Raw genomic sequence first — 27903 nt, 5'->3', positions numbered from 1 at the left:
GTCAAACGAAGACCAATTGTACACTCAAAGATAAATGGAGAAGAAAACACAAAACAACACTAAAATGATGAAGGTGGGAGGAGGCATGCTAATCTCGTTATTCGTTTGTAACACATTGTTAACGATTTCCTTATACAGCAAATAAAAGATATAAGCACATCTTATATGTAAAACTCAATTTGTGTTTGTTTGTAGGTTTGTTTGTTTGTATGCTTGTGTGTTCCTTATAGACTAAAAAACGGCTGAATCGATTTTCTTGAAATTTTCAAAGATGGTGCATAATGACCCCGTGTTGAAAATAGGGTACTACCTATCCCTCCCCCTTACCCTAATTTTCAGAAACGCCAGATCTCGGAGATGGGTGGTGCGATTTAAGCGAAATTTTGTGTGCTCTCATATAGTACCCTAAAAATAAAAATTTGGTATCCAAATTTCGGATGGGGTACCTAGGGGGCTACCCCACCATAAAACCTACCAAACATATATTTAGATCAATCACGACAATATGGGACTCAAATAAAAGGTATTTATGATAAAAAAAGGTATCTGATATCCAATCGGCGAACCAAGTGTTAGTGGGACCACCCCAACCCCAAACACCCCTAAATCGGACACATTTTCCAACCACGCCAATATGGAACTCAAATGAAAGGTATTTGAGAGTAGAATACGAATCTAATATCCAAATGTGGGACAACGTTTCTGGGAATTCACCCCTTCCCCAAAACACCTCCCAAACAGGACTTATTTACTGACCATGGGAATATGGTCAGTATTTGAATGTAGAATACGAATCTGATATCCAAATATTGCACCAAGTGTTTAAGGGGACGACTCTCACCAAAAACATCCCCCATAGGGGACAAATTTACGACCATAGCAATATGGGGCTCAAATGGAAGGTCTTTGGGAGTAAAGCACGAATTTGATATCAATATTCTGGAAAAGTGTCCATGGGGCCACCCCACCCCCACAGCACCACCCAAATAGTAGGTATTTTTTGACTTTTGCAATATGAGGCTCAAATAATAGGGTTTTTAAGTGCAACACGAATCCGATATATATTTGCAAGGCCAACTCACTGAGTGGCCGCCCTTCCCCAAAACACCCCCAAGCCGGTCATGTTTGCCGACTATGGAAATATGGGGCTCAAATTAAAGGTATGTGGGAGTAGACCACGTATCTGATAACAACATTAGGGGCCAACTGTCTCGCGGACGTCCCACCACCATAACAACCCCCAAATAGGACGTATTTGCTCACCAAGACAATTTGGGTCTTAAAGAGAGTGGAACTAAATAGTCATAGTGTTTAGGGTCAAAACCCCAAACCGGACATATTTGCTGACTTTTGCAATAAGGAGTTTAAATGAGATTAGAAAACGAATTTGATATCCAATTTTGAGGGCAATGGCAATATGGGGTTCAAATAAATGATATATAGATATATGAGAATAGAGTTCGTTGGTGATATGTATATTTTCCGGGCTAAGTGTTTGGGCGACCACCCCAATCCCCAAAACACCCCTAAACCGGGCATATTTACCCACCATGTCAATGTGGAGCTAAAATGAAAGGTATTGGGGGGTAGATCAAGAATTGATACCTATTTTCGGGACCAATTTTCCGGGGGTCTACCCACACAAACAGCACATTTAAAAATTTCTCCTCGAAAAGTTGTGGCGGCACGCCATTCGGACACGGATATAAAAAGGAGAACAGTTCTAATTGAGCTTAAAACTTGAATCAGACAGCACTCATCAATATGTGAGAAGATTGTCCCTGTTCTTAATGGAATGTTCATGGGTAAATTTGCATTTGCAAATAAAAACCTGTAAGGAAAGGCAAACTTCGAGCGGAGCCTACTCTATAATACCCTACACCTTTACCTACCCTATAAGTACACAGACTGAACCAATTGATGGACCTCGCCGGATGTTTTTAGACGGCAAATATATTCAAACAAATAAAATGACAAAATTATTGCAAATTACCCAAAATCTGATGAACTTATATATGGAAGCTATATCTAAATCTAAACCGAGTTCGACCAAACTATAGATATTGTAGTAGTCGTCGAAGAAAGTGTTGTACCAAATATTGGTAAGATGGGTCAATAAATGCGGCTGCAGTGGCTCTAAAAGTGAAAATTGGGCGATATACATATATGGCAGCTAATTCTATACCGATTTCTATGAAATTCCCCAGTAATGTCGAGAGTCAAGAGAAAACTCTTCATGCCAAATTTCGAAAGAATCGGTTAACAAATGACAACATTATTGCTATATTAGTCCAAATCGGACGAACATACATATGGTAACTATATCTGAATCTGAACCGATTTTTTCCAATTTCAATAGGTTTCGTCTCTAGGCTAAAAAATCTTGCCTGTACTAAATTTTAAGACGATCGGACGTAAATTGCGACCTATACTTTGTACACAAATTAACATGCACAGAAGGACATAGCTAAATAGAGTTAGATAATGATTCTGAGTCGATTGGTATACCTATCAATGGGTCAATTTCTCTTCTTTATGGGTGTTACAAACAAATGCACTAACTTATAATACCCTGTACCACAGTAGTGGTGTAGGTTATAAATACTTAAGTAACTTAAAATGTCTATAACTCCTTAATTATATCTGACGCGCCATTTTAAAATAAGACTTAAACAAATGAAACTAATTTAAATATGAGCTCTTAACGTGTGTTTCCAAATTTTACTTGACCTTAAAATTAATTAAAGTTTATTTTGCATTGTAGTAACTGCCATTTAAATCCATACCTTAATACTTAAAAACGACCATCTTTACATTTTTATGTGAGCGTCCAATTGTATTGTAAAGATGAATGTAATCCAACAACAACAATTTCAACTAACCTTAATCATCTCACGCGCCAAAACAAGTTTTACTTCTTTGACCGTTGCTGTAGCTGAAATATCCCACAATCCCTTGGAAACATTCCATCGCGATTACAGGTTTAACTCTCTAGTATTTTGTTTTCTTTTATTTATTTTTTTTTTTTTGTAACATAGGATACTGAATACACTATTGGGAAGGTGGGTATGTAAGTGGCATTGCTTTCTAGCTCCAAACCTAGTTTTAACAGTTTTTGGCTCATACAACAGTGGTGTCATTTAAGTCTTACAGGTGATATTGACAATTGATATGTTGCGTTAAACGCTTTACAAATCTAAACGTGATAGCATTTTTTGTTTTTGCCAACAATAATGGATGGAAGAATGGACGCAGTCATGGGGACCCAATTTACACGGGATATGTGAACATTGCATTTTTGTATGCAGATGGAGTAAATTGCAACGGTAAATGTCATAGAAAAAGATTTGTGCATAACTTAAGACGTTACATTTGGAATAACACACTTGCATACTAATTAAACCAATTATTAAAGTGCCTATCATAAAATAGCGGATTATATGCCATCTTAACAAATAAGAGGCTTTAAAGGGGAGACTAACAAAAACTAAGTAACAAATTGAAACTTTGAAGAAATGAAATAAAGAAATAGATTTATTATTTACTTAATGGATGAATTAGAACTTATTCTTGGCCATCAATAGGTTAAATTAATAAAAAATCGGAATAAGGGAAACTTATAACTTAAAATGCATGTATCTCCTTAACAATAAATTTATTTGGAAATAATATCTTGGTGCCAACCCTTATATGAGCAAAATACATGCGACATGTCGCTGTAGTATAAATTTCGCTTCAATTAATTGCAAATGGATACCAATCAACTCTGTTTCAAACCTGTTCTCTCTGTTGTATGTTATTGTTTGTGTTCTGGCAAAGAATTTCCACTGCGAATGAAATCAGTACTAGGCTTTAACACGAAGCTTATTTTTATAATTCTCATTTCATTTCTCTTTTCGTTTAATTGTTTTTGTACTGTTCCAACGATGGTGATGTGGACAAACGGAGTGCCGAAAGAAAAATACTACTCCAATTCCACCCGTTGTGTGCTGAATAAGGAGAGTGATGTAGCTATAGAAGCCAGGTAAGAATATAAGTTAAGGAATATTGTACAGATTCTCAAACATCGGTAAAAAGTCCGCAATCACTTTTGCCGACATTACAAAGACTGATCCGAAGACATGCGCCGGGCTGAGAGTCTTTAATTTTTGTAGCACCGCAAGAAAGATAGAGCGAGGAGTCATTCGTCGCATCCTTCTTTTCCGAGGCGATGATCACCACAACAAAATGTAGTGCAGAAGAAGTTACAAATCATACCAATCGTCAAATGATAGGTTGAAAAGAGGGAGCGCATATTAATCCGCCCCATGCCACTATGGACATACATCTTAGCCAGTAATAGGCTTGTTGTGCGCTCTAAAAACTAAAAATTAATCTCGAAAAATAAAATTTTAAGGAATTCCGTGCTACTAACAAAATCCTAAATTGTTTTCGATACCACTGCCCTAAGATGGTTCATGTCTGGTATTGTGTCCCCACCTTAGTACCGATGTCTTTTAGCCTTGAAAGCCGGGGAATGATATAGCACATGTTCCAATGTCTTATCATCTTCCCCGCATGCCCTACACTCTTTCCGCAATGATTTCGCATACGAGAGCTCGTAGTCCTATGTGTCCCGTTATGATACCAAAAGCTATGCTGACCTCCTTCTTACTTCCTTTTAGAAATAGCATCGTCCTCTCACGATCCAGATCACCCCATAGGATTTCGCCAAATGATAAAGGACCATATTTCATAACCGAATAATATTCTCACGTATGTCATCAGCATAAGAAATTAGGGAAAAAGGTGCAGTTAAGGATTATAGAAGCATTTTAAGTTAAGCCAGTCAAAGTTTTTTGAATAATAACACACACCTGCTCAACTTTTATAAGTTCTTTGCTATGCTATTCTTTGAATAGAAAGCATTGAATATGATCTCGAGTAAAGATCAAAATAAAAACACAAAATAAACAGTTTGCATTTCCTATGCCAATGCCCAACTCTATTCCAAAGTACAAATTTTTCTCGTAGTTGTTTGTTTTCTTTCAGACACAAGATAAACTCAGAGCCCAAATACATGACCTTTATCAAAGCGGCAAAGTGCATTGAAACCTGTCTTCTTCGGGCGGGTGTTACTGATCAGAGAAGAGGAACAGTCCAGGAGGAATCACAATTGCCTACGCATACCCTCAGGCATAAATCTTGGCGTAATCCTCTTCTAACCTAACCTAGGGAGCAAAGGGCAAACTTTTCACATATTAACAAGTGCTATCAGCTTTAAGTCATTGCTCAATAGGCAATTTTACACAGCGGAAGGCACAATGACAACGCTTGTGCACAAGACAATCAAAAAAATTTTGACATCATTAATGTGGCAAAAAAAAACCAAAAGGACAAAAAATTGAAGATTTATAGGAATTTTAAGTTTCTAAGTTTTGTCATATAAGTAAGAACAAAAATTGAGGTTTTAGAAAGATTTTTAGTTTTTGTATAATTTTCTTGAGTGGAGTTAATACAATTTTAAAACCTAAGACACTCTGTGATTACTCAATTGTAAAATTTATATATTTCCCAGTTAAGGAGATATTAACATCAATTAAATAAAAATACTATAGAGATTTCAATTAAATTCTCAATTTAATTTTTGACCAAAAACAATTATTCAAGCCAGATAAAATTAAAAAAATTGGTTTTCGCAGGAATGTGAGCAGGGGCAGGTATATTCAGTTGCATATATTCGATGTGGTGTTTCATTGCTGTTCTTTCCCATATTGAAGGCGCAGATTGATTTATTTATGCCCACAACCGAAGGATGGGGGTATATTAACTTTTTCACGCTGTTTGCAACACATCGAAATATCCATTTCCGGCCCTATAAAGTATATATATTCTTGATCATCGTAAAAATGTAAGACGATATAGTCATGTCCGTTAAAATAAAGATATTGAGCTGGAATTTTGTACGGATTCTTTGTGTTCATAGGCAGGTTAAGTTGAAAGATGGGCTATATTGGACTATATCTTTATATGGCATCCATATAGACCCATCTGTTGATTTATGGTCTTAGACCCATTTAAGCCACATTTGTTATCCAATTTCGCTGAAATTATGAGTACAGTGACCTATGTAAGGCTAAACGACACACGTGCCCTATATGGTTCAGATCGGTCTAAATTTAGATATTCTGCCACATTTACATATCGATTTCACGGCTTAAGTTCTTGGGCCTACAAAAGGAGCATTTTTTAACCGATTTCGATATTTGGAACATTGGGTTGTATTAGACCCTTATACATCCTTCCAGAATATGGTGGAGATCGGACTTTATTTAGATATAGCTGCCACATAGACCTATTCCATTTTACCGTCTTTAACAGTGTATTAGACCCCACGACGTCAGTAAGGAGTTTCGTCCAAATGCGACCATATTTCGTAAGTAATGAATTTTTCACTGTATTATGACGAAATATGGTTAATATACATATCCAAGGTATTTGATGGGTATCCAAAATTCGTTCCGGCCGAACTTAATACCTTTTTACTTGTTTTGATTTACATTTATCAAAAAAAAAAAATATATATATACATACAACATCAATTCTGAACCACATCTAAAAACGAAATTTTTATATCCACTTATTGTTGACTGAGGAGATGAATTCGGGTAATTTCTTTTAAAGCCATTTTATTATATGATTCTTCTTAGAAATTGACTATATATTTAACTTAAAATGTCTGTAACACCTTAACTATGTTACACCAATTGGTAAAGAGAACCATTTCCTCATAAAATAATTGTAGTTTTCTGGGAAATTGTAATATAATATCATGTAAAGCAGTGGAAAAATCATAATTTCTAATTGGTTTGCAAGTGGTGTAAACAAGTGTCCATACACAAAATCGCATTTAATAGTTTTCGATGCGGAAATTTTTATTAGGTTTAGGTAGTTTTTCATGCCTTTAGGTTGTTGGCAAATGGCGTTGCAATTTCAAATATTTCTGGTAAATGTGTAATTTTTTATTGTTCATTTTTGTTTTCTCTAAATTGAATTGAATATTATTTAGAAATCGTTGTGCAAAAAAACTGCAACAAAACCCGTATAAGTTAGCAGTTACAATTGCGTGGAAATGTACAAAAAGTACTTGCAATTTTTTCAATTCATCCAACCATCAGTCACTGGCAGCCTTTTTCTACGTATGTCTTCCCCCTTTACCTTTGGCAAAAACTTTTTTACCCTCTTCCCTCTTGAACGTTGCTGTGCGCATTTTGGTTAGCTAGATATCAATTTTGTGGTTTCTTGCAGTGCCATTCATTTTGTGGTCACAAATTGAAAACTGTAAATAAATGTTGGTGTAAAAAGGCATCACAAATAATTTTCCCCCTTCCACCATACTCTTCCACACGTTTTTCTTTAAAACTAGGTAATACCTATGTTGGTATCATTATTGGAGAATGCTACTTTTATGCATCTTTCGGGAAACTTCACTAATAGGGTATGAAATTAATATTTTTACCTTATTTCTCATGGTCTACATAAAATTTTGTTTGAGGTTTAGTAAATTACGCTTTTTTATATGAGCATTTTACAAGGCTGAAGATCTCATAAATGTCGCCAGCATTAGTGAGGGACATTTTTTTCTGATGTGCTCGACAGTATTGCAATCCAGGTGTTAGCTTCATAGGCGGGCATGCAAAGCTCTGGTCAAAGACTCGTACAAAAGATGCGCTTAAAAAGGAAGGTGTCAATAAAAGCTCATCTCTTAAACTTTATTTGACCTATTTAATTTTTCTCTTCTGTCTCTAGGTCCAGAATTAACAAATAGAAGGTTAAGTTACTTACGTAAACATAAAGTGGATAGGCCCCATAAACATCATTAAAATTGTCAAAATGTGCCTATTGTGAATGTTAACAAATGTCAGTGTAAATTCTTTCTCTGACAAAATGCTGCATATTGCAAATCCGCGCATTATTTTTTTCTTTTTATTTAACATCTTTTGAAAAAAAAATTAAATAAACTTGATTTTGAATTTGAACAACGCTCATTGCAAACAAGTAAGAAAAACCTTAACAATAAAAATTTTAACAAGCTTGATCTTGGCTTGGCGTAAACTTGTTAATTGAATCCTGCTCAAGACCAAAGACAATACTTTCTTACATTGGTCGTTAGGATTTCCTACACGCAATTGCATGAAGTTATTGGCTATAACTTTTTTGGTAAATGGAATTGCCCTGCCGCTTTCATTAAACAGAAAGTACTCACTGAACTTTCTTCATATTCAATTAAGGATTTATAAGCATTTTAAGTTAATTTGTAAATCATTGACGGAAGTTTTAAATTAAATGTTTCCTACATTGGTCGTTGGGATTTCCAACATTTCCTACATTGGTCGTAGTGGCTTCTACACGCCTCTGCATAAAATTATAGACTACAACTTCCACCTTTTTTTTTTTGGTAAATGAAAGTGCCCTGCCGCTTTCTGCAAAGTAAAGATTTTGTTAAACAGAAAGTTACCACTCAACTTTCTTCACAATCAATTGAGGATTTAAAAGCATTCTAAGTTAATTTGTAAACCATACCTGAAGTTTTAATCAAATGTTGATTCTCAAAAAAAGTATAAAAGTATTCTCATTGAAGAAACTGTAAAGGCTACCAAATTTTACTCAAGTAATTGGCATATTTGGTAGTCAGAATCATTACGTCATTGGCTCTCCCATTCAGCTACCAACATTCATCCGCTGTCCATGTAGTAAGTAAAGTGGTAGAAGATATGGTGGTCGATATCTTAAAATTTCTTGCAGCGAAATAAGTGGAAAGATTGACAGACGTCTTCTCTAGGGGTCAGAGAGTTGTTGGACGATCTGTAGATATACAGGTCAACTGCAAAAAATAAGCACGAGCGACAAATACAGATACAAAAAGGCGACGTGATTCTTTGAGATATGGCCAAAAAATGCCACCAATTACCTTAGTATCCACTTACAAGGGATGCTCTATAGATAGATGCAGTTTGAAGAGGGTTGCCATCGAGGACTCCCATTTCAAAAACACCTTGACCGTACACTTGAATAGGATTTTGGTAACGGATTTGGATTGATTTTACGAGCTGACAGCTGTGGTATTCTATTACGTGAGAATGAGGGAGTGATGTTCCTCACGAAATGGGTTTCAGGCTAATGCCGCCTCTGCATTCGTCCGGTAAACCCCTAGCGGAGCTTAGACAACGCTCTGTTGCTCGTAACCATTAAGTTGGCAATGTAGGTGCTATTGATTTCACATCCAGTTTAATGCCCGACCTGGATTTAATGACCGACCTGGCTCTGAACTTGTTGTTGTAAACACTCGAGAGAACTTCATTGCATGCAAATGCGCCATGTGGTGTCCGACTACATTTTCGAACACAGATAACGGGCCTAATTAAACTGAAGACACCAAAAAACACTGCAGCATAGGGATATGGATTTTATCTTTGGAAGGAGAAATAAAGTACTCGGAGATGCAATAATCAGAAGAATAAGAGCTCGGAAAAACAAGAAAGTCGTTGGCCAAATGAAACTCGTCATAGGCAGGCAGAAGAAATTAGCAAGGATATCCAAAATGAAATTAGAAATTTGCAAGGATATCCAAAATGGCGTATTAGAGATAAAAGAACTCTAGAATGGATAATTGTAATGAAGTTAAAGGCAATTTAACGCTGGGTTAAAAGGCACAGGGAACTGGAAACTGCGATTGGCGAACTTACACCAAAGACAATAGTTCAGACGATGACGAAGAAGGAGAGGAACTAGAGGGCGTCAATGAGATACCCCGAACAAGCACTGCACAAGAAGAAGATGGACTTGGACGCAACGGCGTACACTGTAAATGCGGAGGTCTGAACGCCGGTAAATTAAATATATATGTGGATAATCACCATCTATGGGGTCCACCTCGAATTTAAGCGAAGCGGTTCCGAGTTGGAATTAATTCCGCGGGATAACACAGGGTGGGCTTTTAGCCGGTACCGTTGATACGGAGCCCAGCATACGGCGACAGACTTACTCGTCAGTTGCTTAATGCATTTTCCCATCCTGGACGACAAAAAAAAGAATAAATAAATAAATACGAACCCGATGCAGAATGGAGGGTGTAGATTATAGAATTGGAAGAAGTTAAACAGTGGCGAAAATATCATCCCACTTTGGGGAACTCTGTTTTACTTTTTATCCCTAAATTCCATTTATGACAGGCGGCTACAAAACAATTCACGATTCAACCTTTTTAGGCTTGACCGGAGGGAAATGTTGGCGATGTCCTCAAAAAGCGTGACACCGTTCATGGCAGGGCATCAATTAATTGAGAGCTCGCTCGGCTTTTTGTTCATTAATGACGTGCAAAGTAGTCGTCGTTGTAAATTATGTACGAAAACCATACTGATACTCAACACATGACAATTCTTTAAAAAGGCTAGGGAGAAGTAGTGTCTCAAGTTTGTTACTTAATGGCGAGTGAAGGGAATTCTTCTTGCTCGAATCCTTTTCTGATTTCATTAGCTGGGATCACTCTGCCCATTTTTCAGACATTACCAACTGTGAGACACAGTTTGAAAACTTCGTATATGGGGAATTAGTGCTCAAGACTCTTGGCTACTAGCGAGAAAAGGGAAATCATACAGACATATGATCCTCCCTTGCTCGAATTCTTTCCGGACTTCAGTAGTAAAGAACACTCTGTCTATTTTCCAGACATCGAAACCCGTAAGAGTGTCCAGATTTTTGGATATGGAGAAGTAGCAAAAGAATTGTCTTGGTACCAGCGAGAGGAGGGAAATCGGGCCTTCATCCTTTTCCCTTACTATATTTCATTATGGGCTTCAGTAGTAGGAAAAACTCAGGCAAGATATCAGAGACAGGTTGAGGATCTAAGCCGGGATCGGGGGATGGATTTTTGTGGCACCTATATCCTGTTATTGACTGTTATAGCCCATTTGCAGTGGAAAATTTTAAGCGGATTGCGTGATGTTAATGCTACAGTGATTTTGAGATACGAAAGGACTTAGCAGATCGACAAAGAATGTTAAGGCATTCCCAAATAAATATACCTTAAAGGGTCAAAGATTAGTGTACTCTCCATACGAAGATAGTGGAGAATAAAAGGGACCTTTTATATTTTAAAGTTAAGCAATTACAGCCATTTTAAGTTATTCATACAAAATTTCAAAAAAATTTAATTTTTTGTCGTCGAAATTTTCATTTTTTGAAAAATTTTAACCAAATTTTAGTTTTTTTGAAATTTTCGTTTATAAAAAATGTTGTCAAAATCAGTTTTTTTACAAAATGTCACTAATTATTTTCTATTTTTAATTTTAGTTTTGTCAATTTTTTTTTTTTTATTTTTAGGATAATTAAATTTTCAAAATTTCTTGTCATAAAATTTTCAAAATTTGATTTATAAAAAATGCTGTAAAAACTGAATTTAAAAAAAAAAATTAAATATAAATAAACTTTTTAAATTTTCTTTTTACATTTACTTTTTTGTCCAAATTAATTTTTAAAATTTTGCGGAAACGTGTTTCTCTTAATTTATTCGGTCTTCGGTTAAACAAATTAAAATTTTTTGTTAAAATCATTTTAATATTTGAATTTAAAAAAAAAAAATAAGATTTTATTTATTTAAAAAAAAAAATTTTAAAACTGTTTTTTTTTATTTAAGTTTTTCAAAATTTAATTTAATTTTTTAAATTAAATTTAATTTTTTAAATTTAATTTAATTTTTTAAATTTAATTTTTAAAATTTTGGAGAAAAATTCCATTTTTTTAAAAAATAATTTTGTCACCTTTTATTTAAAAAAAAATCGGATTTATTCACAAAACTTAATGTAGATTTGAAAAAGGGTTTATTTGACCTATTTCCTTTATAGAACTGTCGAATAAACCTACATGTTTTTAGGTTTTATAAAGTTTTGTGATTAATTTTTATTTATTATTTTTTGTTTTTGAAGTCATATTTATGAATCCATGTCAGTTTTAAACTTTAAGCATTTTTTTTTATCCTTAAACATTTTTTTAGCTTTTTAAATTAACAACAACTGTTAAGATTAGATTAGAGTGGCAGTCTGAAAACAGATTTACCTTGACAATTTTGATCCATTTTGATGCCACAGGAACTAGGAATTTTTGCATAGACCGTTTTAAATGTGGTCGCTTTCATTTAAATCCTTGCACAACTCATTTAAAGATAATATGGTGGCTCCCAGAAGATGTATGGAACCCGTAACTAAAATATCCAAATCTTGCATATTATCAGAATACACCTCACGTATATGTTGAAAGCAGGCTAGAACTGATGTATAGGTTTTGGCTGTGCCAGATTTATCTCCTGATTCTTGACATAACTCCTGCCAGCATTCTAAATGCAATTGCCCCCGTTTCAATTGTTCGATTTGGGTATATAACACAGATTGGGTATCCTGATTTTGTATTGCTGAACTTGTGGCTATATTGGGTACAAAACACACCATATCGAAGTGACAAAATTTATGTAATACAGTGAGAAGGTGTTTCGCATCTCGATCTCCGGTGGTGTTGAACATAAGAACCTTGGGGTTTGTACTAAGATTAGTGACTTTGGCAAACCATTCGCCACATACCTGCATGCTTTCCACAGTATGGGCACCATCCAAATGCATGCTGAAAGCGAAAAAGGGTTATTTTTTAATAGAAAATTTTTAGTTTTTTAGTTTTGCTTACTTGAAATTAAAAATTTTGGCTATTTGACATCTTCCCGGCCAATTGCAGTTTAACAAACCCAATATTGCCTCTTCGCTTAGTATAGGTTTATTACATTTTTGGCGTAGGAACAAATCGCTGCGATTCCTCCTCAACCAATCATAGGCTAACTGCATGGCCAATGAGCCATTTAGCAAAATAATTTGATTTAAGGAATCCTTTAAATTTTGTCCATGGCCCCCTGGGCCAAAATAGCTTTGAAATTCTGGTACCATATACAAAGTGGCATTTTTTTCCTTGCATCTCTCTTTTAAAACCTGCAAACATTCTGCTTGACTTGCCGAGGTATAAACTGTCGAATTAGGCTTTATAATGCCCGCTTTTTGCCAAGCGATTTGCTTAAGGGTATTACCCAATAGCTTTGTATGCTCCAAACCCAATGAGGTAATGCCTACAGTTTTGGTATGAGGCACCACGTTAGTGCAATCCAATTCGCCTCCTATGCCAACTTCTAATATGGCCACGTCCACCTTTTCAGCCAAGTAAACGTGAAAACACATTACTGTCAAAAATTGAAAATAGGCAGGCATATCGCTGGGATCATCTTGCTGCGATTTAAGGGCATTGTAGACGGGCCAGAAATATTTGGCAAATTTCTGTTTCGGTATGGGCTGACCATTGAGACGTATGCGTTCAGTCAGAGACACCAAATGGGGTGAACTAAAGAAGCCTGTCCTAATGCCATATTGTCTGAGGATTGATTCCGTTAAGGCGCAGGTTGAACCCTGTAAGACAAAGATACAAATTTTGTTAATGTTATAAAAAATAAATTTATAAGAACAAAACTTTTATGTATTACAAATGTCAATGTGATTGTATCACAATGGACAAAAAGGTCAAATGGAGTCTGAGGGCAGACTGCCAGTAAAACTTTTCTACCTACATATCGTTTCTAACCACTGTCCTCTAACAATTTTAATACTCTGAGCATTAGAATGTTTACATTATGCACAAAAATGTATTATGCACGGAAAAAACAAATCGCGAGTACACTTGGTAAGTTAATTGATTCACTATCTCGAGTTTTTGGTTGGTGAGAGAGATAATAATGAAATCAATCATATGCGAAGCAAAAAACATTAAGCAGTTCACCTTGACCCCTACACTTCACTGTAGCCGGTAATTGCAATAGAATTTTTTGTTTCAGTGTTTTGGCTTACGCTTCCGCACATACTTATGATCCCATATAGATTAGGCCTATAGTCCATACTTGTTTGACAGTTAATTGTTCTAAAGCCGTAATGCTTTTGATACGCTATAATTTCAAATTAAATATGTTTTTGTTTTCAAGGGCATAGTGCAAGGTGGGCCATTAGTCATACCCAGATTAAAGTGAGGCAAAAATTGTTTAAGCTATAGTTTTTACACGAATTTAATTGAGATCGGGACACCCGCACTTAGAACATACAATATACTCGTTGCCATAAGCCAATATTCTAATACAATATAGTCGCCGGAGATGGCAAGTGATGATAAAGCAGAGAAAAATTGAGCGTTCCCTGTACAGACACCAAAGCCAAGTATACAGCAGACCAATCTAGCTACTAGTTCTATGCGCCGTTTGACCCTATCGAGTCCTCATCGGACAGAGGCTGCTGCATTAGTATCTAATGATGTTTTTCGCCTTTTTAACGTGCCACTTATCCAACTTGCTTTTTTAATGCGCCTAAAATAACGGTATGTACTTAGCTGCTTTTAGCATACAAACTAGGTGTTGCCAGATTAGAAAAAAAACAAAGGGCAAAAGTTGATACATAAATAAATGTCAACAGCCGGCCCAATTTGACGATATTAAGATGTCAGATTTTTGTTTGCGTTCTATTTGTTGTTATCTTCTTTCTTAATAGGTGATTGGTGGGGTCCAGTGCTGCATACAGGGCAGATGTAAGGGAAAATATCGTCAAACCTTTAGCGTTACGAGTCCAGTCTGTTGCAACCTCCAGATTTCAGTTGGGCCAGAGTAGTGCTGTTCCTCGAGAACAAGTCTTTCTCATCATCAACAATAGGTTGTGGGCACCCACCAAGGACTATATTCGGTCGGTATGGTAAGGTCACACTAGTTACTGCCTCTTGGTGGATATCCTGCGAACCCGCCTTCTATGAGGAAGTTGTGAGCGGAACTGTGTTGACGGATAGTGATCTTAAGCATTCAAATATTGTTCTTCTTGTTCCTGGAAGCCAAAAAAACTGTTCTGATAGAAGTTCATAGTGGTGCTTAAGCCGCTATTACACGGCATGTAGTTGTTTGATGACATGCCACTTTTTGTATTCACATCTAATTTGATATAATTGTCAAAATTGAAAATTTACCTAAGATTCATCAGTGGTTGTATCGTTGATTTCGCTGTTTTTGGGCAAGTGACGCTAACTTCTATTTGTACAATGCGATTCACACCTGTATGTTATAATCTAAAAATGGGTGCAAATCAAATTTTTTATTAAGATATTTGGTTTGACATATTTGTTTAAATCATAAAATTTGGGCAAACAATTTAAGTTGGGGTTGCTTTCCTACAACTGAGAGCAAAAAAAGCTAATTTCTTTATGTTTACCATCGGTTGGGCTATCGTCTTATAGGTTTTCAACAGGGTTTCCTTATACATTCCTCAGGTGCTGCTTGCCATAGATCTGAGGACTCTGCTCTTGCTCCTAGCTCATATTCTGCCCTTTTTTGTCATGGGAGAGGCAAATCAGGTGTCAGTAAGGTGTAACTGATGCTTTGGCATTGAGTCGTCCTATGTTGCAACGTGGTCAGCTAGGTCTTGGTCGTCAACAGTGGGTCACAAGCTTGACCCGCTTGGTAATATGTTCAGCAGTAGCATACAACCCTATAAATATTGCCGCATCAGTGTATGGGAATGCATCGTTCTTGCAATTTAATTGTCTGCAAGACAACATCCACTTTGATGCGGTAGATAAAGCTGAAACAGAGCAATTTAACTGTCTGTTAAATGAAATATCCTGCCAATGCCTCATTTCATTAGGAGCAGACCACCTCCCCACAATTCTCCATTGACCAACTGACCTTTTAGCATCTGAACGCCGACCATTTTACATTTCATTAGGATCAGACAACCTTCCAATAATACTCGCCATTGACAGACCATCCCACTTCATAAGCTTTGAAAGCCGGTTGTTTATCAATTAAAATAAACTCGATTGGGATGGGTGCATAGAATACACCAATCGCGGAAACTGTGAACTACCGTCAATTTATTCAACATCCTCTGAGGGGTCTCCAAGCCGATAAAAAATATTACAATTTACTGTGGACAAAGTTATTAAGGTCATCCGCAACTTCATATCGTCCAAGCTGCTGAGCCCCGACAAAATTTCTACACTAATGATAAAGAATGGATGTACGTTTTGTCGAGTGCCTGGCAAGGGTCCTTAAGCATTCTTTAAATGTTCCAGCATGTTTGGAAAATGGGCAGAGCTATCCCACTACTAAACCCAAGAAAGAATTCAAGTACATTCTCTCGCCGGTACTGAAGATACTTGAGCAACTAGTCCTTCTAAACCTTACACTACAACAACTAATTAATGTCTAAAATACGCTGAGTGATCCATCGTGAACTTGAACTGCACAATTCATGACATTACACATAATAGTTCGATTAAAAAGTGAGAAGTAACTGCAACCTTTTCAAGAATCTGCAATGAGTCAGTATAATGCGAAAGAAATTAAAAAAATTTAACAAAAACTTACATAACTAAATCTGCTTTATGAATTACGTACAAACCAGGGCGGATGTATAAATTAAACGCATCTGCCTTGGCTCAAGCAGTTAAAAGATAATACTGCTATCTGGTTCGAATGTTATTATTGAAGTAATCTCAGTATTAATATAATAGTTGATGCAAAATCCCAGCCCTAGAAATATTTCCATTGAATTCATATTTCACCAACAAACTGTCGTCATACCTAATCATTGCCAGGGCTTATCATTAAATGCAAATAGACGTAATTAGCAAATCTTTACGGGGAATTCAGACGTAATTTTAATCGTAAAAGTTACTTTAATGAATCACAAGACATAAAAGAAACTTAAAATACACAGAGAGAATTTTCCTTCATAAATGTTATGATCGGGTTTCATTACCCTTCATTACATAAATATTAACGAAAAATTCATAAAGATTTAGTATATTCTTAATGAAAGAAAATGTATGTAAAAAGTTCTTATATGAGGGTTTGTCGAATGATAGCAATTTTCTATGGTGAGATGTAAAAATGACGTGGGGGTTGTTTTTTACACTGGTGAGAAAAAAAATTAATTTTGCTGTGCCAATCGACCATTTTTTCTAACACTGACTAATTTTGGCGTTTATCAAAAATCAAATAATACAGAAAAAAGTCAGAAAATAATTATTATTTGCGTAATGAATATTTTTCAACAATATTTTCTATTACTGCTAGCTGCTATTGGGTTCCCCAAAAAGTAATTGCGGATTTTTTAAAAGAAAGTAAATACCTTTTTAATAAAACTTAAAATGAACTTTAATCAAATATACTTTTTTTTCTAAAGCAAGCTAAAAGTAGCAGCTGATAACTGACAGAAGAAAGAATGCAATTACAGAGTCACAAGCTGTGAAAAAATTTGTCAACGCCGACTATATGAAAAATCCGCAATTACTTTTTGGGCAACCCAATATGAAATTTTGTTTCATACATGTAAAGAAAATGTTCATATTTAAAGTTTTGTGAATGCCGGTGTTAATGTATACGTGAAAGAGGGTCAGCATTTTGCCACAATTTCTCGTTTGTTTATTTGTTGGACATGTTTACTCCCATGATTTTGTTGTGTGCAAAAGCAATAATGAAAAACACACACACACACATGACCCCATGCACAGGTGCAATCCCAAGGCAGTCGGTTGTACGTACCGGATTGACCCGATGAAGTCCTTCGTCGGCAAGGGCTGCCACCTCAGTGTACAACACACTGCTACAACAACAAAAACAACCATACGTCATTTATTCTGCGTAAAATCTTAAAGCAATTGGGTGTTTTTAACTTTGCAGTGAAGACCATCAAAATTTACACAATAAAGGTAACCGTGAAGTAAAATTTGTTCGACTTTGGAACACTTGGTTTCGAGTACAGCGTCGGTTCCATGTGTCGGAAAAATCCAGCCTTCCCAGAGGCTGGTCAAGAATCGCTTCCCCCTTCCACATGCAAGTGTGACTTATGTATAAATTTTATCTCGATAAATTTAACTTAATATCAAAGCTTTTGGTTTTTTTTCTTTTTTATAGATGTAATGAAAACATTTTATTAAACAGTAGAACAGGGTTCCATGAATATAAAAATATTTTTATTAATTTTAGGAAATTTTTTCTTAAATTTTATGAAAAATACCCACAAATGTTGTGAAAGTTTTTCATAAATCTTATGACAACTTTTCATAACCTATATGTTTGATTTTCATAAATATTATGACATGTTTCTTTGAATTGAGATTTATGAAATGTGTTTCATAAATGTTGTGAAAAGTTTCATTGGGACGTATTTAAACATTCTTTTCTTTAATATCATGAACATTTTTCTTTCTGTGTAGATTTCGTTTAGTATTATTTAATGCTTATGCAATTTTAATTTAATAAAAAAAAACTATCTCAATTGGTTAAGCCCCCTTTTTAGAACCTGCATGCTTTTGCCCTAGCTCCTGCCGTTATACTTTCTAAGGAAACCGGATCACTTACTTGATCTTTGAACTTTTTGAAATCTAAACAAAAGGAATGAAATGTGTTTTTAGCAGGTCATCACAATTTGATAAGGAATAGAAATGAGCTCATTAGTCTATTGTATCGTTATATGATTAGACTAACTTTTGCTCTTTATGACAATAAACATATACCAAACGATTTAAAATACTTGGTTCCTTTATAATTCCTTTTCCCTTTACCTACCTTTCCTTTGGTACCAGCCACATGTATAATTGACAAAGATCTTAAATCATCCAAGTTCAAGCCACTGCGTTTTAGATACTTTTCGGTTTCTTGCAAAGAATTCAAACGTTTTTGCTGATGTAATGAAGAACGCAAAGCCTCAGCATTGGATTGCAATGAGTTGAGAGCCTTCACAGCTTCCTAAAACAACACCCAAAATTTATAAATGAATTGATAAGTAAAATTAAAACAACAAAATATAATGTAATAGCTCACCTCATATTCTCGCCCACCTTGTTGTTCTACTCTAAAATCATCAATGCTATTATTGAGACTAAAGCCATTGCTCTCCCCAGAAGCGGCCTTGCTGAGTGGATACTGCCTTGGCCTCGTCGCCACCTTCCCCTTGTTGCCCTTTTCGAATCCATCGTAAGACGATACCAATTCTGGTGTTGTTTTTCTAATATCTACAGCCTGTTGTGTTGTCATCGATTTACCGCCTTTACTCTCATAGTCGTTTTTTTTCGAGGAGATCAATTTCTTACCATTTCTTTGGATGTTCGGTGTACTTTCTTCCTGTGTTTGCAACATTTTATAGCCACTTTTCCTTCTCCTAATGGTGGTGGTGGTCTGATAGTATATTTGTTCGTTTGTTAGGATTATTGACGACGATGCGAGACCAGCGACGCATACGTTCTGGTTTAAGGTACAACAGCGTCTAATGAGTGGTGATCGAAATAAAACATGTGTTGTGGCCAGCATTTTGTTTTTTGTTGTTGTTGTTGGTTGTCTACCCTCCCCGAGTAATTTTTATTAATTAAGGTATGCTTTATATAGAGAACGATAGTTTCCAATGTATGATTTGCCAGAGGTTTTCTAAAAAGAGAGCGCGAGAATACCTTTCAGAGAGTTTGATTTGAGCTATTTGAAATCTGTTTACCAATGAAAGAAGATAAGGTGGTGTTATGATGGTGTGGTATATTTCATATAAATAAATGAAAGAGTATTGATGACGACTATCGTCATTCATGAAATCAAAGCGGCAGACCGAAGTGAAACAAATAATTGATTTAACTATCTAATTCTTGACTTAAGGGTTTACAAAGGCGCCAAACTCACTTTAAAAACTCTTGAAAAGAGAGGCATTAGAAGTCAAGGATCAAGGCAAATGTTTTCACATTGAAAACTAATTCTTGACTTAAGGGTTTACAAAGGCGCCAAACTCACTTTAAAAACTCTTGAAAAGAGAGGCATGAGCTAACGGGTGAATGTGGTCCTCCCATTGCACCTGAAGAAATTGACCTCCTTCGACAAACCAGAGTAGTTCTGGTTCAATTACAATGCGGTAGATGCAGCCGTCTTAACTTCTACAGAGAAAGGATTGATAGCAACCTGCAGGATGTGTGTCCCGATTGTGACCTGGGACCATACGACACACGTTACTTGTTTAACTGCCCACTCGACTCAGACTCAGATCCCTCTGGACGCAGCCCACCTTATCCGCAGAGTTCTGGGATCTGGATATTTAATGGAACCAAGCAGACGAAAGAAACACAACAACACCAACAACATATTGCGTATAATGGAAAGCTCCATACGAAGTAACTGTAATTGAAGTCGCGGACAATCAGCGGCATCGAGTGGCAGTCTCAGTAAGCGGCGGGGCTGCACCGGGGAGTCATGATTAAATGCCTATAAAACTCGATATGACAATGTGCCTTCAAATAACTAAAGGCCATCATGAGCAACTTGGGGGCAGATATTGAAATCGTTCTGTTGAGTAAACGTGGCAATTCGAATTGAACAACCTTCGTAATTCTCGTAAAAAGGCGTTTGTCAGTCCGTTTTTCAGAGTACCGTTCAGATCCGTAGGTAAAGACCCTCACGCTAAGGTTGATCTGGATTTCTGCTCCTTAAAAATCGCAAAATCCTCTTCAGTTTGAATATTTAGAAAAGTATTTATGGGATTACACATAGGAGTGGTATCGCTTATTCTTTTGTCATGGGGCTTACAATTTTAGCATTTGGCCTTCTAATCTCTAATGTAAGGTCAATCATAGCTCCGAACTTTTGCGTCATACTTGAAGGTCCTCTAAATTTTTTTGAATTTAAATGCATAAGTATGGACCCAGCAGTAGCGCTTCTTTTCATGGACCAGCCTATAAAAGCCGTAACAAGGTTTCCATCCAGAGAGGTCTTCTCCAAAGTAACATTTATGCGTAACGAATATTTCACAAAATCGTAAACAATCTTTAACACAAGATCCCATTTTTTGAGCCGTTTTTTCGAATCTATTTCCATCCATTGATTTTATAACTTAATGCCTTACTGTGTCCAGGGAGAGACGATCTTCTATAGGACTTGGAGGAATGAGGAGGAGTTGAAGGTGGTTAATCACCTCTTGTGTCACTGCCTTCTAACTGCAAGGAAACGGCATAGCCCTAGGGTTTAAAACCTGTATTCGCTTCTAGATTCTGTTCAGGTGCATAGTCCATTGACACTCTGGACTTTTGCATGTGCCAAAATGGGAGAAGCTCTCACCAATGAGAACTACGGTTCACCTGGCTCGATTAAGGGAGTCTAGAAACTGTTGAAAAGCAATATTATCCTAGGATCTAAAATTATTCTGGGTTGGGCTAATCTACCTCCAAGACGTTTATCAAAGCTTACGCCTTTAACTTCTGTTTTTATTATACTATCTTGCACCACATTGCAGTGGAAATCTATATTCTTCTGCGTTTTTCTGAAACTTACTTCTCTTCTAGGGCGAATGCAAAATATAGTTCTATGATCTTGCATTGAAGGCGAAGTAGCAACATTTGCATCTGCTTAATCCAATCCAACTTAACACAATGATAAGGTCTGGTCACCCGAGCAGCAATGGACACTATTCTAGGCTCTAGTGGATTACTTATTTTTCAATGGCAAATTATTTAATTGTCCTTTGCTTCAATCTATTTCATAGTGGAAACACGCTCATACCTTTCGCTGCACAATACAGCGGATTTCTTTACAAAAAACGCTAGTTGTCAACACTGAAAATAAGCACGTTTAACGTTTCCATTTATTTTCTTTTTTATACATTTGTTTGTGAACATCTTTAAATTTTGTAGTTTGAAAAATAAAAAAAAACTAACAACAACAAAGGTATTGTCTTTGGCAGCACAATTAAAGATAAATAAAAATTTTAGGTAAGTGGAGGGCCATAAATTATGCAACAACAACTAAATTCATTAAAAATTGGTGTATGAGTTTGGTTGTTTTTTGGGTTTCTATAGCAATAACGTGCCTTATTTTATTACTTACATGTTTTATTGTTTATATGTCTTCCACATTGATAATATTTCACAAATTTTTGCATTTATTTTTTAATTAATGGCCACTTTTCACTGCTAAAGCAAATTGTTCCATTCAAAAAACTCATTTTCTTGGTATACACTAAACAGCTGTTTACACTTTGCACATTGCGCCAACGCTGTAAGCAGTGCTGCGGCAGCTTGCCAAATGACCTATCTCAACACTGTATTAACGTATATTTAAATTTACATAGAAAATGTGTAGAAAATATATTTTTAAAATTAAATTTGCGCCTTTTTTTAGCGTGTGAGATTAATAATTAGACTATTTGATGTAATGTTCTATAGATGATTGCCTGTCAAATATACGAATCAGACTGTTTACGTTAAAATGCTGATAAGAACTGTTTTTCCAATTCAGATTTTCAGCTATCATTAGTAGCAGAGTATGAGTATTGAGCGATGAAACGTCTGTGTTCCCCTCCGTATAACACTCAAGAGCCAGTGGTGCTTAAAAAAATTGCCCATGATAACAATAATGAGGATGAGACAGATGATCATTCTAATACGACCAATGATCCCATAAGTGATGTTGATGAAGATGATTTAGTTACTGGACAAAAAGAAAGGTAAGAAACAATTTTTTTTTGTTTGTATTAAAACTATCTAACCTCTTAACCCTTAGCATTGATTTTCCCACCCGCCTGGGTAAATGTGAAGTATGCGCAGCCCTAGAAGCACGCTACACCTGCCCCAAATGTGAAGTGAAAACCTGCTGCCTTAACTGTGTTCGCATACACAAAAAGGAACTCGAATGTGATGGCATACGAGATCGCACCAAATTCATTCCGCTCAAAGATATGACAAAAATGGATTTTATGAGTGACTACTATTTCCTGGAAGAATGCACTCGCTATGTAGAAGATCGTAAAGGAGATCGAGTTAAACGTTACACACGCTACAATTGTGAATTGCCCATACATTTGTATCGCTTGAGGCAAGCGGCCAAGGATAGGAAATGCACTTTGAAAATATTGGTGCAGAATTTTGAACGCCATAAAGAAAATACCACCTATTATGATTGGAAAACCAAAAAAATCTGGTGGCGCATTAAATGGATTTTTGTCAACGCTGGCAGTTTGTGCTATGTGGATGAGAAATGTTTGGAGGATAGATATCTAAGAGACTTGCTGGAGAAATATGTGAATAAAGAAAGCGAGGAAGAGGTCCCAGAAAAAAGAAAATTAGAATACTATCAAAGCAAAGGTGTGCAAAGACTGAAGGTAGGTGGGGGCATGGTGAAAAAAGAAATAGAAACGAAACTCTTTACCTTCTTTTCTTTATCTGTTGGCAGGTCTTATTGAAATCTGAAGGTATTAAAAAATGCAAAGATCGTTTTTACCTTTTGGATGTTAATAAAACTTTGAAAGAGAACTTGAGAGGAAAAACTCTGGTGGAATATCCCTGCATTTATATAAGCTATGAGGAAGATGCTAGTGGTTTTGACGTCATCGATAGTGGTAATATTAGACATGTCGAAAAATGTTTCGAAAATTAATTTTGTTTTTTCCCACCAGATGAAGATGTAGAGGCAGTTACCAAACAACATTTGGATAATTTGGAAACTTATCGCCAGGCCGTTCTGGAAAAACAACGTAGAGAAAAAGATAAATCATCTTCCACAGATGAAGAGGAGGATGCCAATGATATTATTGCCATGCAAAAGTTGCAAAAAGAAACCCGACGCAAAGAAAGACAACGCAAGCGTGAGGAATATGAGAGTAAACAAAACAACAATTTCCTTTTTACTGATGAGCAATTAATGGAGGTCTTATCTTCCACCACAGAAGATGAAGAAGACCAAGATCAGTGATTGAGTGAAATGTGATTCATTTTTTATTAAATAAAAATAAACAATTTATGTTATATGGAACAATTCGTTTAATAGTTTTTTTCTATTTTTTTCGTACTTCACCTAAATTAATAAATGTAATTAAATTGTCTTAATTTTCATCATCACTTATAAAAAAAGAAAAAAGTTATAGTTAAACCGACTCAAAAAAATTTTCCTTTCTTAAAAAAAAAACCAAAAACAATACAACATTCATTTATATATAGAGAGAGGGAGAGTGTGTGTATGGAATTAGGTATGATGGTATGCAAAAAAACATATTTTTCTATTTTGTGTGAATAAATTATAAGTGTTTGCTTTCATTTTAGCCTAAATACATAAAACATAAACTTTTTTAATTGGTTGGTGTCTGTATTCTCTGCCTCTGTTTGAACATACCACTATTACAAAACCCAAAAGTATAAAATAAATACTATAACAACAATACCCGCAGCTGCGGCTTTTACATACATCGATTTACGATTTAAATAGGTGGCATCTTTTTTATATTTCTGTGACATCATGGACAGATTTTGGGTTTTGGTATCAAGTTCTATAAAGGTAAAAAAAATTGTTGAAAAAATTTTAAAAACATACAAATTAATGCTATATACCTGATAGAACAGTGCCACGTTGCAGGACATCGTCAATATTTTGAACCTAGAAGGAAACATTAAATCAGTTTACTAATGAAAGATTAATAAACGATTTTTGTCTGGAATGCTGAAGTTTATGGGTAACATTTTTATCTCTATTTTCGACAAATTGGGGCAACTGCAGACCTCCACCACAACAAATTTTGGGGAATGTGTCCAATATGGAACTTAATTGGTATGCAGATTGAGCAAAAGTTGGTGCAGGAGAGTTGGGATCTTGAGAATTTTGATCCCTTCTGACAAATTCGCCAAATGGCTAACACAACTCTTGTAAAAGATGAAAAATATTCACTGACCCGGTTCATAAGGCTAAGCAAATGCCTGAAATGTTACCGAGGAAAGAATACAATCAGCCCCTGTGATTGAAAACATATCGAGTCGATGCCAACCCCGAGTCCTTTAGAAATTTACCTAAAGCTATCCCAACTGTTATAAAATATGACCAAATAATCACTGATTTGGTTAATAAGGCTAGGCAACTGTCTGAAAATGTTCGGTGTAATCATCCACTTTCTGCGATTAAAAATGTTTCGTAGGTGTTCCTCGGCCAACCTTTAAGAAAATTTTGGCTAGGATACGATAATGTCTGCTAACATAACAAACGCTAAACCATAAGTTCTAATGAAAAGCAGTCCTTGGCCTTTAATGATGATGGATCGATTCCTTTATGTAAATCGGAATGCAGTGCAGATTGAATCTTCAAGATCGCTATGATTTACGTCTGAAAGACGCTGCAAACCTCCAGAAGACAATATGATCACCAACCTCTTAGGAATTTAAAAATATTTTGCCCGCGGTGCCACCAACCTATCAGTGCCACACATCCGTATATTGCCGAAGGGCGGGGTAAGCCCAGAGTAAAATCCAGATTCTTGTCTTCTTCTTTTGATGCAAGGGCGTCTTATCGGGGATCTGCGGCGTTTTTAGTTCTCGGTTTATTAAAGTTGAAGCCTTGGGCCATATGAGATGGAAACTTGTTGACAGACAGAGAATGTTATTTAGTTGAAATTTATCTAGTGGCATCCTTTGGGCACTTTTTCTCGCTCACAAAATCGTAAGCGACATTCTCTTTCCTATGGAGTTAAGACAAGAGTAGAGCGCATTCTGGCCCATTTTTTGACCCTCATTTTCCAGTTCAGTTTCTTATCAAGAATCACGACCAGATACTTGGCCTCCTGAGTGATCGAAAGCTCTAGTCCCGAAAACACCAAGCTTCCGCCATCTGGTATTATTTCGGGTCCGTAATAGTAAGGAGAATACGGTCAATTACTCCATGCAACTTCATCCATGTAGGCAAAAAAATTTAAACTTTCTTCATCAAAAGTCCTGAGAATCCCATTAATAACCAATAGTCACAAGAGGGCTCAATACCCCTTCATGTGGTTTTTCTAAAAGAACGGGTACATAAAATCAAACTTCCGAAAGAAGGGTGCACCACATTGCATTTTTTTTCGAGAAAAGTAATAAATAACGTTGGCTCATAAACCACTTTGTTGTATAAAAGACATCGTTACCAACCGAATGCATCGACACACTGGCTACGTCTAAGCACCTAGAAGTGAAGAAGCCTCCCATTATAAACTGCTTTTGCAGCGCTTTTCCCAACACGATTCATTGCATACTTTTTGAGAATATCTGGTCAGCAATCGAACATCTTCGCCAATTGATACTTACCATAATCCTCTGCACATCTTGTAGCTGTGTATTGATTGTGTTTATATTGCGTCTTCGATCGGTCAATTGCTTCTTAGCTTTTTGTATATAAACATCGAATTCTATAAAAGCATAAGGTCTTGTCACTGAATTCACTTTGCGGCCATAGTTTGTATGGAACTCCTGGGCTAAGTCTTCTAAATAATTGAAGGCCAAACGTTTAGAGTACATTTTGTCTACCATCACCAGATAACAAACATCATTCTCTATTAAATAACTACAAAAAAGAAAAGTAAATTAAAAACCAATATAAAATAAGAGATCGAAAGGCACAACAAAAGGGGACAATAAAGAATATGAAAGTCAAAACTTATGCCTTATTTAGATTTCGATCATTGCTTTGATTAGAAAACAAAAAGGAGTTTCCAACGACATAGCTGTTCAGTGTACAATTTATTTGTTTTTGTGATGAAAGGGGAACATATGTAAATATCTCTGATACATAAGTTCACATGTACCCTGAACACAGCCAACGCACCATATTCATTAAGCACCATACATACTAGTTTTTTCAAGTTGTCATAGGTATAAACTATCAAAGTCCACGAGTCATTTCTTTTCATTTTCATGATACCCCAAAAGTGCCAAACAATCTCTCACCACTTAACTTATAAAAAGATTATGTTTGAAACTTACTGGAAAAGATAGGGACCGGTTTCGATACTACATCTGGCTGGTGAATGTGAACCCAATTTGCGGAATAACATTTTTGCTTGATTCTGATATTCCATAATGCTGCGTCCAGTCTATATGAGTATCGAGAGGAAAAAGGGACAACCAAAAAATTCCCGAATATATAAATATTGAAATCATTACTACTTTTTATGATGAAATGCCTCATCCCTTACCTGTTCATCATCTTGCATGGTGCCCACCAGCGGAAGCCCATCGATGACTCGTGCTATCATAGTCAACAAAGCCATTGCTTTGTATTGTTATTTTAAAATGTATAAACGTATCCCTTCGTTGAATTATGAAATTTATCTGGCAAACAAAAACAGGGAATTAATTCCTTTCCCGGACCCCAACACGTCAGCCGTTTATCGATAATTTTAGTCTGATGGTGACACAAAATGACAGCAGCCTACGGCGTCAAATATTAGCAAGACGCGGCATTGGTGTAATCAAATAATAGACCTATTAATTTTGGCGTAACCTCTAGATACAGCAGCCACTTCTTTTTATGAATGTTTCTTCTTTTAGAGAGAATTATATACAAAGTGAAATAATATTAACAATATTTGCATTTTATTGGGATTTGCAGATCGGCGAGATAATTTTCCACTTGTGAGTTGCACTCGACTTCATGCGATTAAGGTTCCTGTGTACTGTATAGTACTTAAATAAATCTGTTGCACGTAGTACGGGTAAATTATGAAAAACTTTTCACATACCAATAAGTGCTGTCAGATTCAATTCACTGTTGATAAAATCACAATTTTATTAAAATTTTACCGTAAGTAATGAGGGAATGTCCTACTGAATGAAATCAGCAAACTTTTTTGCTTTAAAGTCTATCTATTATTTAAATAAAGTAATCGGGTAAAAATATCGCGAAAAGCAAATGTAGTAACAGGTTTAACACTAAAATTAAACACAGCAATTACATGATATAAAAGATTCCCAAAGTATCAACTTATCATAAATCTGTTTTCCTACTAAGCGCCAACAATGTTCATTGTGCTTTCTCACCCAATCGCATAT

The 27903-nt window shown here is 35.9% G+C and overlaps 3 protein-coding genes across 8 annotated transcripts; 1 reads left to right on the top strand and 2 right to left on the bottom strand.

Annotated features, from left to right (window-relative positions):
- Positions 1 to 11786: 11786 nt before the first annotated feature.
- LOC106085609 (folylpolyglutamate synthase, mitochondrial) lies at positions 11787 to 22231 on the bottom strand. 3 transcript variants are annotated; one of them, XM_013249927.2, is made up of 5 exons: positions 21950 to 22231; positions 18920 to 19519; positions 18665 to 18844; positions 12712 to 13475; positions 11787 to 12651 (listed from the first exon to the last, which is right to left on the bottom strand). In XM_013249927.2, exons 2-5 carry the CDS (start codon positions 19403 to 19405, stop codon positions 12153 to 12155), a joined length of 1929 nt encoding a protein of 642 aa, XP_013105381.2. In that variant the 5' UTR covers positions 19406 to 19519; positions 21950 to 22231; the 3' UTR covers positions 11787 to 12152. The 3 variants fall into 3 exon arrangements, with proteins under 3 accessions (XP_013105381.2, XP_059222815.1, XP_013105389.2); XM_059366832.1 differs by lacking the exon at positions 21950 to 22231 and having other exon boundaries at positions 18920 to 19117; positions 19189 to 19272; XM_013249935.2 differs by lacking the exon at positions 21950 to 22231 and having other exon boundaries at positions 18920 to 19528.
- On the top strand, positions 21686 to 23884 carry LOC106085632 (box C/D snoRNA protein 1). Of its 4 annotated transcripts, none has more exons than XM_013249952.2 (5): positions 21686 to 21834; positions 22361 to 22568; positions 22625 to 23222; positions 23294 to 23459; positions 23517 to 23884. In XM_013249952.2, the coding sequence occupies exons 2-5, from the start codon at positions 22402 to 22404 to the stop codon at positions 23810 to 23812; spliced, it is 1227 nt and encodes a 408-aa protein (XP_013105406.2). In that variant the 5' UTR covers positions 21686 to 21834; positions 22361 to 22401; the 3' UTR covers positions 23813 to 23884. The 4 variants fall into 4 exon arrangements, with proteins under 4 accessions (XP_013105406.2, XP_013105431.2, XP_013105424.2 ...); XM_013249977.2 differs by having other exon boundaries at positions 21695 to 21790; XM_013249970.2 differs by lacking the exon at positions 21686 to 21834 and adding an exon at positions 21986 to 22074.
- Positions 23737 to 27263, bottom strand: LOC106085659 (vesicle-trafficking protein SEC22b-B). Its single transcript, XM_013249989.2, has 5 exons — positions 27048 to 27263; positions 26836 to 26945; positions 26161 to 26416; positions 24445 to 24490; positions 23737 to 24383 (listed from the first exon to the last, which is right to left on the bottom strand). The coding sequence occupies exons 1-5, from the start codon at positions 27120 to 27122 to the stop codon at positions 24235 to 24237; spliced, it is 636 nt and encodes a 211-aa protein (XP_013105443.1). The 5' UTR covers positions 27123 to 27263; the 3' UTR covers positions 23737 to 24234.
- Positions 27264 to 27903: the final 640 nt, after the last annotated feature.

This window comes from Stomoxys calcitrans, chromosome 4 (assembly GCF_963082655.1).
Source record: "Stomoxys calcitrans chromosome 4, idStoCalc2.1, whole genome shotgun sequence".
In the NCBI taxonomy this organism is placed as follows: domain Eukaryota; kingdom Metazoa; phylum Arthropoda; class Insecta; order Diptera; family Muscidae; genus Stomoxys; species Stomoxys calcitrans.
Note: the sequence above shows the minus strand (reverse complement) of the source record. Positions and strands in the feature narration are given on the sequence as shown.